Source organism: Saccostrea cucullata, unplaced genomic scaffold (assembly GCF_032062105.1).
Source record: "Saccostrea cucullata isolate Sc308-1 unplaced genomic scaffold, CSIRO_AGI_Scuc_v1 ctg4006, whole genome shotgun sequence".
Taxonomy (NCBI): Eukaryota; Metazoa; Mollusca; class Bivalvia; order Ostreida; family Ostreidae; genus Saccostrea; species Saccostrea cuccullata.
The window spans coordinates 28,893-46,418 of NW_026932043.1; the positions used below are offsets into that span (position 1 = coordinate 28,893).

The 17,526-nt window shown below is 35.6% G+C and overlaps 2 protein-coding genes across 3 annotated transcripts; both read left to right on the plus strand.

Moving 5' to 3' along the window:
* Nucleotides 1–1,496: 1,496 nt before the first annotated feature.
* LOC134234336 (uncharacterized) lies at nucleotides 1,497–13,229 on the plus strand. Of its 2 annotated transcripts, XM_062716381.1 has the most exons (10): nucleotides 1,497–2,115; nucleotides 3,052–3,117; nucleotides 5,839–5,904; nucleotides 9,185–9,259; nucleotides 9,574–9,639; nucleotides 9,804–9,869; nucleotides 9,983–10,057; nucleotides 10,189–10,278; nucleotides 10,504–10,593; nucleotides 11,232–13,229. In XM_062716381.1, exons 1-10 carry the CDS (start codon nucleotides 2,080–2,082, stop codon nucleotides 11,484–11,486), a joined length of 885 nt encoding a protein of 294 aa, XP_062572365.1. In that variant the 5' UTR covers nucleotides 1,497–2,079; the 3' UTR covers nucleotides 11,487–13,229. The 2 variants fall into 2 exon arrangements, with proteins under 2 accessions (XP_062572365.1, XP_062572367.1); XM_062716383.1 differs by lacking the exons at nucleotides 1,497–2,115; nucleotides 3,052–3,117 and adding an exon at nucleotides 4,523–4,674.
* A 1,756-nt stretch (nucleotides 13,230–14,985) lies between these two features.
* Nucleotides 14,986–16,393, plus strand: LOC134234339 (uncharacterized). Its single transcript, XM_062716386.1, has 4 exons — nucleotides 14,986–15,299; nucleotides 15,482–15,721; nucleotides 15,956–16,048; nucleotides 16,322–16,393. The coding sequence occupies exons 1-3, from the start codon at nucleotides 15,085–15,087 to the stop codon at nucleotides 15,957–15,959; spliced, it is 459 nt and encodes a 152-aa protein (XP_062572370.1). The 5' UTR covers nucleotides 14,986–15,084; the 3' UTR covers nucleotides 15,960–16,048; nucleotides 16,322–16,393.
* Nucleotides 16,394–17,526: the final 1,133 nt, after the last annotated feature.

Below are 17,526 nucleotides of genomic sequence, written 5' to 3' on the forward strand. Positions count from 1 at the left end.
GAAAAATAATAATAATAATAATAATAATAAGAAACAGAGTAAAAACAATATGTTCCCCAACTTCGTTTGGGGAACATAATAACTAGTGCTAATTGTAACGGGGACCGTTACAGATGTTCCCCAAACGCTCCCCAACTCCCTTTTGGTGCCATATTCCCTGTAATCTCTATTAAATAAGAAATACTTTATGGAATTTAGACTTAATCAAGGTCTTCCCAGAAAAATACAAAATATATTTAAAAATAGGCATTGTACGCGTGTTCATGTGCGTAACGACCATATTGTCTTGTCTACACTATCTAAAATTTTAATATACTTAATATAAAAGCATTTAATCCAAAGGTATTAAAAAATACACTCATACGAGTGTATTTTTAATTTTACTCATTTCACGTGCACGCACGTGCAAGCACGTGCATAATAACTACACCTTATTGTAGGAGTCCCTTATATTTATCTATGTTCTAAATACCATCCTGTTTGGTTGAAAAACAAGGGAGTTATAGCCATTTGAAGTTTCAGCCAATCAGATTGAAACACACATGCACGCGTGTGATTTCATAAATTTTTATCTTTATCGTATTAAAGGATATCTAAATGAATGACTATATTTTAAAATTCCAAACATTTCGTCAAAAAACAAAGGAGATAAAGCTATATAAAGTTTCAGCCAATCATATTGCAGCACACGTGCATGCGCGTGATTTCATGAATTTCTTCTATATCATATTTTAGGATATCCTAATGCATGACTATGTTTTAAATTTCAAAGCATTTCGTCTAAAAACAAAGGAGATATAGCCATTTAAAGTTTCAGCCAATCAGATTGCAGCACGCGTGCATGCGCATGCATTCATGAAAATTTTTATATATCATGCTGTAGATCTTCATAATGTAGGACTATGTTCAAAATTTCAAAAGATTATGACTAGAAACAAGAAAGATATTGAGACTTTAATTTCAGCCAATCAGAGCGAGGCGCACGTGCATGCGCGTGAGATCTTGCTATTTTGACCATGCCATCTTGTCTATACTACTAACGTATACTTACATTATGAGTTTCAAAAAAAATTCATCAAAAAAAGAAAAGTTACAGCAATATCCATTATATTGGTCATTTCACGTGTTGCACGTGCGCGCTCTTGCAAGCACGTGCGCGCAAAATGACCTTCGTTCGGCAAATCTACATAACATGTCTACTGACCCTAAAAACATTTTACCTTAGTCGGATGTGTAGTTTACAAGATCACTCGTGGACAAAATTTTCCCAGGAAGAAGAAAAATAATAATAATAAGAAACAGAGTAAAAACAATATGTTCCCCAACTTCGTTTGGGGAACATAATAATAATAAGAAACAGAGTAAAAACAATACGTTCCCCAACTTCGTTTGGGGAACATAATAAGAAACAGAGTAAAAACAATATGTTCCCCAACTTCGTTTGGGGAACATAATAATTGAATCCACACTTTAAAATTTTTCAAAGGTTATGTCCCTAAGCCGCCATTTTGGGGCAAAACTCATAGAATCCATACAGTAGCTTTTATTGTTTTCTGGTTTAATAATAATTTCAATGCTGCTTTCATCTACAGTAGTTTTTTTTTTAATTTGTCATTTGAGCAGAGCTTAAACCACGGTATTGTTACTCTATATACGTTCTACTGAAAATGACCAAATATCCGATGCCGTACCTTGTATAGTTTTGTTTGAACATGCGTAGATCTATGTGATGCCAAAGTAAGCAGTTAGCAGTTGACAAAAAGCAGTTAGCAGTTGACAGTTAGCAGTTGGTTAACGTAGACCTATACGGAATTCAGCAATATATAGATAAACCTTAAAGGCTTTTCCAAATGTATTTTCCATCTGAAAAAAAATAGTTATGAAAAAAATTGGAATGTCCTAACCATGCTAACGCAGTGCCTTATTTTGATTATGTCATTAGTATTGTGACGTCACGTTTCGTAGTAGACCGTCGTTGTGTTGTGGTTACGATTCATTTCAACGGCTTTAGTCGAAGACGTCGGACGCATTTTTTTACGCTCCCGATTTTTTGCAAACTTTACTGCATTTAGCAGAGAAATGGCGACGAAGATGCACGGCAATAAAGATAAGAGGGTAAAGCCTCATATTGTGTATTTTATTTAGTAAAAAATAAGTTTGGTATCGATTTCTTTGTTGAATTTTACTAGAGAACTACGAGGGGTAACGGATGGTTCTATGCTGATATATTGTTACCATCCTTTCTTACACCCGCCCATTTTCCTGGTATCACTGCCAAAATAAATATATCTACGTGTAATTTTTATTCTCTTGGGAGGGGGGGGGGGCTGTATAAGATCAGTGGTGGAACGTTTTGTTGAACATCTTTCCAGATCCAGTTTCTCCATTTCTATTCCGAAATATGATGTAGATTTTTTAAAAAATAAAAATCATAATTTATTACATAAATATATTATTACATAAAAGGTTAATATAGACAGTTCTTTCGTTCAAAAGCTGTTTTCAGATCATAAATTTAAAAATGTAGAGGCTAAGAGGGTAATTAGAATATAAATAGGGAATGAAATGTTTTCCTAGCTCTACATTATTTCGAGTCGTCATTGGCAACGTAAGCCTTTTCTGCTTCCGGGAAGGGGGGGGGGGGGTAACAAAAATAAACTAGTTAATAAACTGAGGAGAAGGGGATTAACTCCGGGGGGGGGCATAGTTCATAGGAACGTAGAATTTTTAATCTACATCTCAATGATAAAAAAAATCCAGATACCATTATTATAATTTTTTTTTATAGTATGGGAATATTTAATGAAGAGAAAGGATTTTTTTAAAAATGCCCAGAGAAGAGGGTGTGTTCTAATAATTGATCAGATGATTCATATAATAATTTAACAGCAATGTATCAACCCATTAACCAGTGTTAACCGCCGAAACATGGCTGAAAAATTGCCGACTCGGCGTTAAACAATATATAATCAACCAATTAGTTAGTTTTATTAATATTTCTTGAGAGTATCAACATTGTATTCGTGTACCTTGTGGCCTTTTATATTTCAGAAGTTTGGTGATCCAGACGAGACAACCCTCAGAACCAGAGCATCGCCATCTTTGGCGTCTCACAAGGTATAATATAATTAATATTACGTGTACATTACCTTTACAAAAACGGATAGAATCATTTCTTTTTTTCCAGTGCATTAATTTATAGTCTTGAAATTGACACATGCTATTCAGATCAAAAAAGAATCTGACAATGGAATAGAAATATGCCCCCCCCCCCCAAAAAAAAAAAACTCGAGCGAGGCAATCTTTACAAAACTGTTTGCTTGCCATCTCTCGACCGACGGACTAAAAATGCCCGACTCAGAACTTTTTGTTTACACTCCAGGACATTTTCCCCCCTTTTCTCCCGTCGACAAATACATCTATGTTGAAATTTTCTGGGAAAAAGATTTTCATACATACATCCCGACCCAATAATTTTACCCAGAGTCGGAAAACGGAAAGCAAACATTATTTTTCAGATGGCCTGAGCTTAATTTATTGTCTGTTCGTTATCTAGGGGTTCTTATTACTTCGTCCTAGTTTGTCGAACGCTCTCCAACAGGCCATATTTTTATATTCTTTTAAAAAAAGTATTATTTAATTTTTCAAATGGGGGGGGGGTCAAGTTAAAGAAAAAATAGAACCGTAAATTACTATAGGCCATAAACTGGCATAAAAATTGAGATGACAAATCCCAACAAAACAGAACACATTCTGAACATTAAGGTATCTATTTTGCGAAAAAGTAACTGAATGTTCTTATAGGGCCTTACAGCGCAGTGCAGTGAGGAACACACAATTCAGTATTGATGAATAATAAGGAATCCTAATTCTATGTAGATTTATTAGGTTCTAAGGCATGCCAAATTATATCGAATAACCTCAAATGAACAGAAAAATACTTATTGGCAAACTTTGAGAGTGAAGCAGCTTTAGAAGCAAAACCATTTTTTTTATTATACCCCCCCTTCCCCATGCTTGAAAAGCGGGAGGGTATATAGTAATCGGGATGTCCGTTTAATTGTCCGTCCATCTGTTACGCTAGACCTTTAATTGGGGTACCTATCTGTTATCCGCAGCTACTCTGCACTGCATGAAATTTGATGAGACTTTCAGAGAATCTTTATTAAATAATGCCATTTTGCACTACCTATTTCATTTTTTGATCCGACACGTATTTTGGTTTCCCTGACCCATAGCAAAACATGGACACTGCCATTATATTCATATGGCAGGCGGGGGTATCATTTAGTGAGCGAGCATTACTCGCATTACTAGCTCTAGTCTTATTTTTATTGTTCAAATAATCAACTTTGAGACAATAATTTGTAATCGATTCATCGTTTATTTAATTATTATAAACATTTTCACAAACATAATTTCCCCTTGGATAATTTGGTTATTTATTGTAAATAATAGGAACGTCCTAATGGAGTGCCTGATTTTGCTTACGTCATTAGTATTGTGACATCACGTTTCGTAGTAGAACGTCGCTGTGTTGTGGTTACGATTCATTTCAACGGCTTTAGTCGAAGACATCGGACGCATTTTTTTTTACGCTCCCGATTTTTTGCAAACTTTACTGCATTTAGCAGAGAAATGGCGATGATAATGCACGGCAACAAAGATAAGAGGGTAAAGCCTCATATTGTGAGTTTTATTTAGTAAAAAAAAGGTGGTATTATTTATAAATTATTTTATTATATTTTACTTGGAGAATGAGGCCCTGGGTAATGGAGGGTTCTGTGCTGAGCTGTTGTTACCCTCCTTTTAACAGTTTAACACACCCGATCATTTTCCTGGTATACTGCCAAAGAAAACATATCTACAAGTAATTTTTATTTTCTCGGAGGGGAAGGGGGGATGAGGAAATCGCTGATAAGATCAGCGAACAAACGTTTCCTGAACAATTATTATAGGGGCAAAGATCTATTTTCTCCATATCTATTCCAAACATATGATGTAGATTTCCTTTGATAAAAATATAATTTATATATAGGTTTATATAGACGATTCTTTCATTTAAAAAGTTCTTTGTAGATCATAGAACGTAATAAGAAAATACAGGGAATGAAAATTTTCCTAGCTCTACATTATTTCATGTCGCCACTGGCAACGTTAGCCTTTCCTGCTTCCGGGCGCGGGACGGGGGGGGGGGGGGCAGAGTTACCAAAAATTAAAGAGTTAATAAAAGGAGAAGGGAATTAAGAAATTTTAAGGTAACTTGGCATTTTAAACATTTCTTTCAAAAATAAATTTATTGTATAATTTTTTTTTATGTGATATGGGATTAATTTTATAAATGGAGAGAAAGGTTTAAAACGTGTCGCGGGCGGGACCCGGAGTATTCTACTACTTGTGTAAAATGATGCACATGGAGGAGAAATGCATTAACCCTTTGTAAATTGGCAATAAGCAAGGGTGACAAAATAACGGGTGTATTAACACAGGGGAAAATTCGTTCTTATAGAGAATTCTTGGCGATAAGCGGGTTTGGCAATACATTGTATAACGGAGGGGCATTATACATAGGTAGCACTGTAAGATTTTGGAAGTACGTATTTGTATTGTATGTGATATATTTTAATGGAGATTTTGTTTATGTTGGGGTGAGGGGGTTGGGATACATTACACTCGTATAACTACCAGTCTACCACTCAGTCACAAGTGTATATATTTACAAACACCTATTTTTAGAATTCTTGTGTTTTTCATGATTTTATATTGTATTCAACTGTAAAGAAATTATAGAGATTTGGTAAAAAGTATCTGATCAATTAAACACATTTTATACTTCAGAAATTGGATGGTCCAGAGGGGAACTCACAGGGAACCAGAAAACCCCCCCTCTGCGCCCCTGATGAGGTACTGGAATCACTTTTTATTAGGTCACCTGAGTAAACTCAGGTGACCTATTGCTATCACTTTTCGTCCGTCGTCGTTCGTCGTCCGTCGTCCGTCGTGCGTCTTGCGTTAACATTTGAACATTTTCAGCTTCTTCTCTGAAACCGCTGAACCAATTTCAACCAAATTTGGCATATAGCATCTATGGGTAAAGGGGAACAAAACCTGTGAATTTCATGGTCCCTGCCCCCCTTGGGCCTGGGGGGTGGGGCAAAAACCACTAAAATTAGTGCAATCTTTAAAAATCTTCTTCTTTACTCCTGGACATCAAGCAGTCAAACTGTTTGCATGATTGTAATCAACATTGTGTCCTCTACCAAAATTGTGAAATTCATGGCCCCGGGGTCATGGGTTCTAGTGCTAGGGTGGGGCCAAATAAGTATATAGTGAAAATGCATTATTTCTTTGAAAATCTTCTTCTCTGCTCCTGGGTATTAAATAAACTAACTAAGTGCATAGTTATGATGAACAAGAGTGCCTCTACCAAAATTGTGAATTTTATGGCCCCAGGGTCAGGGGTTCTGGTGTAAGGGGGGGGGGAGGGGGGGTCTATAGATTATATAGTGAAAATACATGAATTCTTTGAAAATCTTCTTCTCTGCTCCTGGGTATTAAATAAACTACCTAAGTGCATAGTTATGATGAGCAAGAGTGCCTCTACCAAAATTGTGAATTTTATGGCCCCAGGGTCTGGGGTTCTGGTGTTAGGGCAGGACTCTATAGATTATATAGTGAAAATACATGAATTCTTTGAAAATCTTTTTCTCTGCTCCTGGGTATTAAATAAACTAACTAAGTGCATAGTTATGATGAGCAAGAGTGCCTCTACCAAAATTGTGAATATTATGGCCCCAGGGTCAGGGGTTCTGGTTTAAGGGGGGGGGTCTATAGATTATATAGTGAAAATACATGAATTCTTTGAAAATCTTCTTCTCTGCTCCTGGGTATTAAATAAACTAACTAAGTGCATAGTTATGATGAGCAAGAGTGCCTCTACCAAAATTGTGAATTTTATGGCCCCAGGGTCAGGGGTTCTGGTGTAAGGGGAGGGGGGTCTATAGATTATATAGTGAAAATACATGAATTCTTTGAAAATCTTCTTCTCTGCTCCTGGGTATTAAATAAACTAACTAAGTGCATAGTTATGATGAGCAAAAGTGCTCTACCAAAACTGTGAATTTTATGGCCCCAGGGTCAGGGGTTCTGGTGTAAGGGGGGGGGGGAGGGGGGTCTATAGATTATATAGTGAAAATACATGAATTCTTTGAAAATCTTCTTCTCTGCTCCTGGGTATTAAATAAACTACCTAAGTGCATAGTTATGATGAGCAAGAGTGCCTCTACCAAAATTGTGAATTTTATGGCCCCAGGGTCAGGGGTTCTGGTGTTAGGGCAGGACTCTATAGATTATATAGTGAAAATACATGAATTCTTTGAAAATCTTTTTCTCTGCTCCTGGGTATTAAATAAACTAACTAAGTGCATAGTTATGATGAGCAAGAGTGCCTCTACCAAAATTGTGAATTTTATGGCCCCAGGGTCAGGGGTTCTGGTGTAAGGGGGGGGGTCTATAGATTATATAGTGAAAATACATGAATTCTTTGAAAATCTTCTTCTCTGCTCCTGGGTATTAAATAAACTAACTAAGTGCATAGTTATGATGAGCAAGAGTGCCTCTACCAAAATTGTGAATTTTATGGCCCCAGGGTCAGGGGTTCTGGTGTTAGGGCAGGACTCTATAGATTATATAGTGAAAATACATGAATTCTTTGAAAATTTTTTTCTCTGCTCCTGGGTATTAAATAAACTAACTAAGTGCATAGTTCTGATGAGCAAGAGTGCCTCTACCAAAATTATGAATATTATGGCCCCAGGGTCAGGGGTTCTGGTTTAAAGGGGGGGGGTCTATAGATTATATAGTGAAAATACATGAATTCTTTGAAAATCTTCTTCTCTGCTCCTGGGTATTAAATAAACTAACTAAGTGCATAGTTATGATGAGCAAGAGTGCCTCTACCAAAATTGTGAATTTTATGGCCCCAGGGTCAGGGGTTCTGGTGTAAGGGGAGGGGGGTCTATAGATTATATAGTGAAAATACATGAATTCTTTGAAAATCTTCTTCTCTGCTCCTGGGTATTAAATAAACTAACTAAGTGCATAGTTATGATGAGCAAAAGTGCTCTACCAAAACTGTGAATTTTATGGCCCCAGGGTCAGGGGTTCTGGTGTAAGGGGGGGGAGGGGGGTCTATAGATTATATAGTGAAAATACATGAATTCTTTGAAAATCTTCTTCTCTGCTCCTGGGTATTAAATAAACTACCTAAGTGCATAGTTATGATGAGCAAGAATACCTCTTCCAAAATTGTGAATTTTATGGCCCTAGGGTCAGGGGTTCTAGTGATAGGGCAGGGCTCTATTGATTATATAGTGAAAATACATTGAATCTTTGAAAGTTTTCTTCTCTGCTCCTTGGTATTAAGCAGATGAACTACCTATATAGTTATGATGAGCAAGGGTACTAATCTTCCAGAATTGTGAATTTCAAGGCCCCAGGGTCAGGGGTACCATAAAGGAGGGGGGGACTGTACTTATATACTGAAACTGGATGAAGTGTTCGAAATATGCTCCTTGGTATTAATCAAATATTTTTGAAAAGCAAGGGTGCCTTTTCAAAAATTGTGCAATGTGTGGATCTAGGCCTAAGGGTCAGGGGTTCATGTGTGATTGGGGCATTACTGATCATGCTGAATCTTACTGATTACTTGAAATGCATTTTTTGTTCCCCTACCCTGCCTATGGGTATTAAGTAAACAAACTAAGCAAATGCTAATTGTATTGTTATGATGATCAATGGGGCCTCTTTCAAAATTGTGAATGCCATAGCATCTGGATTAAAACATGAATCAAATTCAATCACTGGAAAGTTGTTGCATAATGCTCAGGTGACCTATAAGGCCCATGGGCCTCTTGTTCGCGAGAGCATTATTTTCGCTAGATAGCGTGCTTGCGTAAATATCATTCTCGGGTCTATAAGTATTATGTAAAGATTCTGTAAAGCAGTGAGAAGCATTCGCTATAGAGCATTCTATAATGCGGAATATTTACTGTTTAGAAATTTATATTCAGAATATAATCCTATAAGTTGAGAAATGTGCAGAATTGTTATACATATTTATAATATTTTAAAATTGACTGGAATTTAGACATAACAGTAATGTTGACTTCTCTTTATTTTGTAGGCTGTACCCGTAAAGAGAAAGCGGTCCTGGCGATACAACCGTGTCTGGACAAAGGACCAGAAGTGGACACGAGAGGTGAACATCATAATTATATTTATAATCTGTTGATGGAGATTTTTAATGCTTAAAATACACAGGAACTTGTTTCTGAAATAAATTTTTAACCCATAGTATAATAATAATGTTATTATTATACTATGGGTCAAAAATTTATTTCCGAAACAAGAGCCTGAGTTATTAAAAATAACTAAGATAATAATTAGGAAACTAAAACTTTGATGATTAAAACATGTTCAGAATAACTTAATGAGAGAGAGAGAGAATATAATTATCTGATAAGACTGATATGAAAACATTTTTAACCGACCATTGTCTTTTACATGTTTTAGGGACTCGATACCAGCGTACAACAGAGGGTGCCACCCCCCTCCAACAAGGATCAACCCGCCACACGGGTATGTTGAATGATAATAATTACTAGAAATACTATAATAAGCAGCATCTGAACAATGTAAACCAAATATTACCGGTATTATATTATATTTGCGGCAACTTATATTACCAATAGTGATAATTTTTTTAAAAATACAAGGACACTTTTTTTTTTTTTAAATTTTAGAACGCTGATGAATCAGGCAAGGCCTTGTCAGAGACCAGAAGCTCGCCATCCAGGGAAACTGATGAGGTGCGGCACTGAAGTATAATTTATTGACTTTATGTAATTATTCATAATACATGTATAATAGTATTGGTGTGTATGTGTACAGTAAAGATGTACTGATTTCCTCTGTTTTGTAGGTCGTACCCAAACGGAGGAGAATAACCTGGAGATACAACAGAGTCTGGCGGAGGGACCAGAAATGGTCAAGAGAGGTGAATGTTCAGCATCATGCAATTACAAGTATTTGAAAGGGGACAATTTAAAAAAAATGACTGATAAAAAAAAACACTTAATATTATGAATTACATGAATATTTCAATCTAAAATAAACATTTTATTTTAGGAGCAGACCCAGCAGCCGAGGGTACCACCCACCACCCAGGTGACCATTGAGGGACCCACCAAGGTGCCTCCTGTCCCAGAACTCAAACAGGTGTATAACCAGTCTTAATATAATTTTTTTAGTGCCCCCCTTTCTTCTTATACATGTATATTTCTAAAAATTTATTAACAACGTAATTTAATTTGGACATTATAGATTGGTGATACATTATTATGGAGGTTTAATTATTATAGAGATAAAACACTTTTTCCCTCAAGGATTATAATATTATGAACTACATGAATATATCAAACTGAAATAAGCATTTTATTTTAGGAGCAGACCCAGCAGCCAAGGGTACCACCCACCACCCAGATGACCAGTGACGGACCCACCAAGGTGCCACCTGTCCCAGAACCCAAACAGGTAAATAACCATTCTTAATCTAAGTGCCCCAGTTACTTCTTGACTATTTCTAATCATTTAAGGCTATTACTTATTTGTATCCCTTGAAATTGGATGTGTATATTAATGTGTTTTAATCTTATTGTAAGTTTTATATTGATTTGTTTAAAAAAATTTATGAATAAGAACTGTTTAAGCCTTGGAATACTTATATATAATTCAACATCACAGTCATTACATTATCATAATTATTCGTCTGAGTCAGCAGAATACTTATTTCTTTATCAGCTAGAATAATTATGACTTCAGCAACATTCTTATTTCTTCAGAAATATACTGTATGCAGGGAAACTTTCGCCCCCGTTTTATTTTCTCCCCTTTCGCCCTCTCCTTGATTGGGCGAATTTAAAACGGGGCGAATTCAAATTACATCTCATAATTTCTGGGCGAATTTTAAATGGGCAAAATTGTTCACAAGTTCAAAAGGGCAAAAATAACACGGGGCGAAAATAACCCTGTATACAGTACTTGATACTGAGTACTTATTATGGGTAGTTTTTTTGGAATTTCAAAGCGATATACATGTATTTTCAACCCTTAACGTTACTTAGATAGTTCCAGTCAAAAATTGATACAATTGAAGATGACTTATTTTATAGCCTGAGCCCCCGAAGTTCCTGAGGACCTACTGGAGAACCAACCGGGTGTGGAGACGGGACATGGTGTGGACCAGAAAGGTAAACAGGGTACAACTGTTCTCTGTCATATTGGTAACAATTTATCAGGCTAGCTATACAGTCCAAATGTGGCAGTATTATACCCATAATTCTCTGCAACACCAGACCATTCGTCATGTTTTACTGATCGCGACTATCACTTTCGTGTATGGAGTAATTTCTGAGCAGCAAGTTTGAGTCTGTTTTCGACCTCAAGCTGTTTGAATATTTTGAAATTCGGGACATGGAAAGCAGACTGTGTGTTTTGACTGGTTGGAGTAAGATCACAGAGGGGATCCAAGAGAGCTTGTTCAGGTACCACATTACACAAGGTCCAGCTCCACAGCCCTAGAAGAACTAATTTTGGACAGGAGAGACATTCATATTAGCTTGGTATCATGGAACCCAGGAGGTCAACTGTGCAGTGGTACTGAGGCAGGACTAGGTTGAGGCATGCCATATACTGAACTAATGTGCATTTAGCTATAAAATCAAATACACTTTGTGAAAAAACCAGAAGAATATTGTCCAATTTTAATAAGAGTAGATACATGATGTAGTTTAATTACTAAGCTGCATATACTTCTTTTGATTGGTATTTCAGACTTCAAAAAATAGTGTTAAAATGCCGCTAAAATTGAATTTCTTTGAATTATTTTTCTCTCCTACAGTGTGGTCTGAAGTAACACTTTGTACACAAGTAGATACACTATTTGTTGTTTTTTTTTATTTTGACAAATTGTGCTGTTGAGGATATAAATATGGAAATAATGTTCAATTCTTTTTTTTTTACCAAAAAATTATTTCTCTTACAGTTTCAAACCAATTTCAATAAGAATTTGGAGAGTAGACCACGTTAAAACACATAATACTGTATATTGTTTTTTGACTGTGACAAATGGTGTTACCATGGTTTACTAAAATTTAATATACATAGGTAATTTTCAATCAGAATTCATTTTCAATAAGTCTTGATATATGCAAGTAGACTGTACTTTATAATAAGAAAAATAATGCATAGCTTATTTTATTTCAACAATCGATGTTGCCATGTGGTGCATATACTTACATATGTATATTAAATGGATTTTTCGTGGAAAATCTTTTTTTACTGTTTTGGTTGGATGTTATTAGACATGATAAATATGTAGACTATACTACTTGATGCAAATAGAGCTTTAGCTAGGTATTTGTGGATAAATTTGAAATTGAAACTGTCTAAAGTATCTCTTTTTGATTTTGAAGACTGAGCTGAAATATCCATAGAGAAGTTCTGACTTAGCTGTAAATTTCTGTGACTTGAATCCAAATATTGTCATAGAATGAGAAATTTAAGATACTTAAATAGCTGTCAATAAAGTCCCATTGGCCATTTGCTTAGATAAAAATATATTCACAATTATATAAATAAAAAAAAACATAGACAATGATAGATTACAGAGCTAACCTCAATAAATATTGTCTTTAAGTAGGGCAAAGTCCCACATTAAATTAACAATCTAGAAGTTTACATCCCAAAATGCACAATTTGCACAATTTTGATCTGATAGGTCTTGCAGTGGCCTGGTAATACAAATCATTTTTGCTTATCCAAGAACTTTAAACTATAGTCACCCATCAAGAAAATGTAATTCAAATCCAGCATCTGAAGCAAGTTTGGGAGTATTCATTCCTTGATGCATCATTCATGCAAGTTTGGTTTAGATAGGCCTTTTCGTTTCTTCATTTAATAGACCTGCACCCATATAATTTTAACCTGGTCCATTATCTGGAATATAATGCCAGATCCAGCATCCGAAGCAAGTCAATTAGTGTGCATCCTTAGATGTATCATCCATGCAAGTTTGGTCAACATTGAGCTAATACCTTCTATAGAAAAAACCTGCTCCAAACTTTAACCTGTTTGTACATACAGAAAATGTAGGTCAGATTCAGGGTCTGAAGCAAAGAATGGGTGGACTTAACTGGCCAGAAGAAATGCCGTAAATATAAGTTATATAAAATGTTTATTTTTTCCCATCATATAAACCCTCGATATCTTAACCGTATATTCATGGTACGGATGTGAATTTGAAACGCTCTTTTCGAGGTAAACTTAATAAATATCGAAGGCATGGTGCCTGGAGATTTCTTGAATATCAATAGATAATCAGGGTCACGCGTTTTTCATCATCTGAATACACAGTCAGCACATGTTTGTTGGCTGTTCTTAAGAATACTGTAGTTGTATATTGAACAAAATAATGTTATATTAAAAGGAGAAGAGCCGACAAACGTGTGCTCACACTTAATTTATTAAAAAAACATGTTCAAAAAAACCCTCTCGCTTCCATTGTTATGTCTTCGTTTGACCTGTTAAATATTACAGTTCATCACGTGATGTCCACCTGCGAGTGTACTCGTGAAAACAGTTACATTGTATTCTTCGTCTTGACCTCGATCTAAATCATGTCTTTGAGAGCGTTTTGTTGCCGTTTTCAGAATTTAGCAAATTAAATATTGTTTAAATTTTGCTTGTCAATCACTTTTGTAAAATAATTTCGTACTGACATCGCTGTAATATGCTAAACACGCATTCGAATTTTTGGAGAGAGAGAGATAGAGAGATGTCAACAATGACGCCAATCGATAGCCCCGCCTCCTATAAATATTGATTGTGTGACATAAAAACCACTATGGGTACATGTCGAATTCCGGAAGACGACACTCATGTATAGTTGCTTCAGTTTTGATACATGACAACAGGGCATTGTTTTTCCACAAATGCGCCACCTAATATAGCCAAGTATATGTAGCTCTTTCCATTGCTCGTAATATATTTTGGATTCACTTCATTTACAGCTTGGTAGAGGAGTCTCAAAAAGATCCAAAATAGGGTGTTAAGTCCACCCATTCTTTATTAGTGTTAGGGTCTGAAGCAAATTTATTAGTGTTCATCCTTAGATGTTTCACCCATGCAAGTTTGTGTGGTCAAGGGCTCATAGTTAGTTGGAAATGAGATCTGCACCAAAAACATTTAAAACCTGTTAACTCATCTGGAAATGTAGATGTGTCATCCATGCAAGTTTGGTCAACATATTATAGGGCTCACACGTAGACCTGCATCAAAAACTTTAACCTATTTACTCAGCTGAAAAATGTAGGTCAGATCCAGCAATTGAAGCATTATCCTGGTAGTATGCATACTTAGATATATCATCTTTGGTCATCATAGGACTTCAAGTTGCATGTACTTAGAAATGAGACCTTCACTAAAAACATTAACCTGTTTTCTCATCTTGAAAATGTACGTCAGATTCAGCATCCAGCAAGTGTGGTAGTTTTGCATCCCTAGATGTATCATCTATGTAACTTTGGTCATGATAGAACTTATAGTTACTTGGTACCAAAAACATTATACCTGCTCCAAAAACAGTAACTGGTAATTCCTATATATGCTTCTTTGCACTCCCACAATGAAACGCACTAGAAGCATCTTTCATGCATGTCTGATCAGTATAGGGCATAGAAGTACTGGACCAAAAACTTTAACCTGGAATGCTGATGCCAACACAGGTGCTGACGTGGAGGAATTATCATATCAGCTCTCATCTTTGTTAAGGTGAGCTCAAAAACAGCAATATGCCTAAAAAAACGGAGTCCAAACTGGAGTTGCGGAGTTCTCCTGTGTTGTCACCACTAGATCAGAGAGAAAGGTCAAAGGTAAATTTATTCTTAGGACTTAGATGTGAAATTCAAATATAATACAATATGTTTATAAATAAATTGCAATGTATGCTTTACAGTCAAATTCATCATGAAAGAGTCTCTTACCTGTCCCACGTCTTTTAAAAATTTGGGTTGGGGTTCATTATTCTTCAGCAAAAGGGTTACGTTTTCCATTGAGGTTTTAATTCCAATATTTGATCTTTTTTATATTAAGTTGGCAGTTACTTACAACAAATTAATTTCTCCTTTTTTATTCTTTTACAATAGACTTCAGTACAGCCAGAGGTCAAGGCTGCTGTTAATGTAAGTATTTTAAAATCCATGATGTTATAAACCTTATATAGTGATCATTGACAAGAAAGTATTAATATTATCTACCGGGTATTTTGTGTAAAAATTTTTCATCATAAATAAACTAAAATAAATTATAAAGAATGATTATATCTGAATAAACAAATTATGACACTTGGTACCTTTTTCTCCAGGAGGCTGACCCACCTTCTCCCATTGTTGAGACTGGACTCGGTGAGGTACAGACTGAGGTCACCGCTGGAGCTTCCCTGGGTGAAGACGTCCCTCCCAGATGTTCCTCCTTGGCTGATGAGTCACATCCCACCCCAGCCTCCACTGGCGGATCCACCCCAACCTCTGATGACGGACCTACCCCACATGCTGAGATTCCTCTCAACTCTTCTTCTGACGAGCCTAGAGCTGCAACTGACAGGGTAGGTGTAATTAAAAGATTACAAGAACATTGTATCATTATACTCTAATAAAGCAAAGAAACCAAACAAAATTTTTAGAAAATTTAACCTTCAAAAATGTTGGTATAATAAGAAAGATATAATCTAAGCAACAGAAAGTCAACAGTTGAAAGGAAAAAGATTGCTGGTTTGAGCAGGTACAGGTACTGAAATGAGACGAAAAAAAAAGTGAAATTTAACAAATTATTTTTTCAGGTGACTGATGGCAAGCTGCCAGAGACAGAAAGTTTGGTGGAGGACAAGACAGGAAGGGATGGCTGTACGGAGATACAGCTGACCAGAGCTAAGGTAATGGGAAATACAGTAAAACTCAGTTATAATGAACTCACTCAGGGACCTGTGAAATCACTTCGCTATATCCATAATTTGTAATAGCCCTGCAAGGAATTCATTGAAGATCACTTCGCTATATCCATGAATTCGCAATATCTGTGTTCTTTCTAAACAAGTTTTACTGTAGTTGCTATTTATTACAGATAGATCTGTATAACATAGAACGTCTACATATATGTGTCTATGTAAAATCTGATAAATATTACCCAGTATGTTGGATTATTTCAGGAGCGACCTACCCGCAAACGTAAGAGGCCAGAACAACCATTCATGACTTCAAAGAGACAGAAGACTGCTTTGGTAGGCATTTTTTTTTGTAATATTGACTGGACCACTTTTAAAATATATTCTTCTAGACAATTCTGTTACTCTAGCTTTTGATATAATAGCATAATTTCCTAATAATTTTATTTGAATTCTTTTTTTTCAGTTTTGCGCCATGGGAGATTGAGTTACAGTCCTTGGAACAGATGTTTGCTGCCTTGAGGTTGTAGGCCTCTACTTTTTACTGTGTGACCGGTGTATCTGCACCCAGACCATCCTGACATTCACTGTATGCTGTTTTGGGTTGGACTGTTTTTTCCATATGATTTTCTACAGCTTGTCACACAGGTATTTGGTACTACACCTCTTTGTATATATGTTCATATTGAATCAATGTAAACAGCTTTGATTAAATTTTGCTATCTCATATTTGTGAGATATAATTTTTTCCATTTTTTTTTTTTTTTAAATATATATTCTTAGTTTTAAAGTTGTTTGGCATTATATATATTTTTTCTCTTTTTGAAATATTGTAAATACTGGTACTTGTTGATTTTTCCCAATAAACATAAAACATCTTTTTATTATTGTTATGTTTTTATAAGATGATAGACATGTGGTTAGATTATTGTGTCTGGAGATACCTTTATATGCAGCTGTGTCCAAAGAGCACAGTAATTCGGCATGATGGATTCTGGAGTACAATAGTCTATAGTCACATCAACATTGAATGATTAAATATATTGCTGTTTAGTGACTGTAGATAAGCATTTAGGTACCATTGTTATTAGTCTACGTTTATTTTAGAGATCACCACCACTGAATGTTGTCTTTTGAAGATCCAACTGGCCATCAGTTGGATATTCAAATATTCACTACTGGCTCTCAGTTGGATATTCAAAATATCCAACTGCCTATCGGTTGGATATTTAAATACCCAACTGAGGTGCAGAAAACATAAAACAATGAACAAAAGAGATAAAGCAATTTTTAAATGTATTTCCAATGCATATGAACAATAAAATAATTACTCCAAATTTTCCACATTATTAGAATTGATTTCCAGTGCACATGGAATTACTTCGTATTTATCACATTTTTTGTGTTTCAAATGCACTTCCAATGCTCACAGAATTAACAATTCCTCCGTTTTTTGCACACTTTTAGAA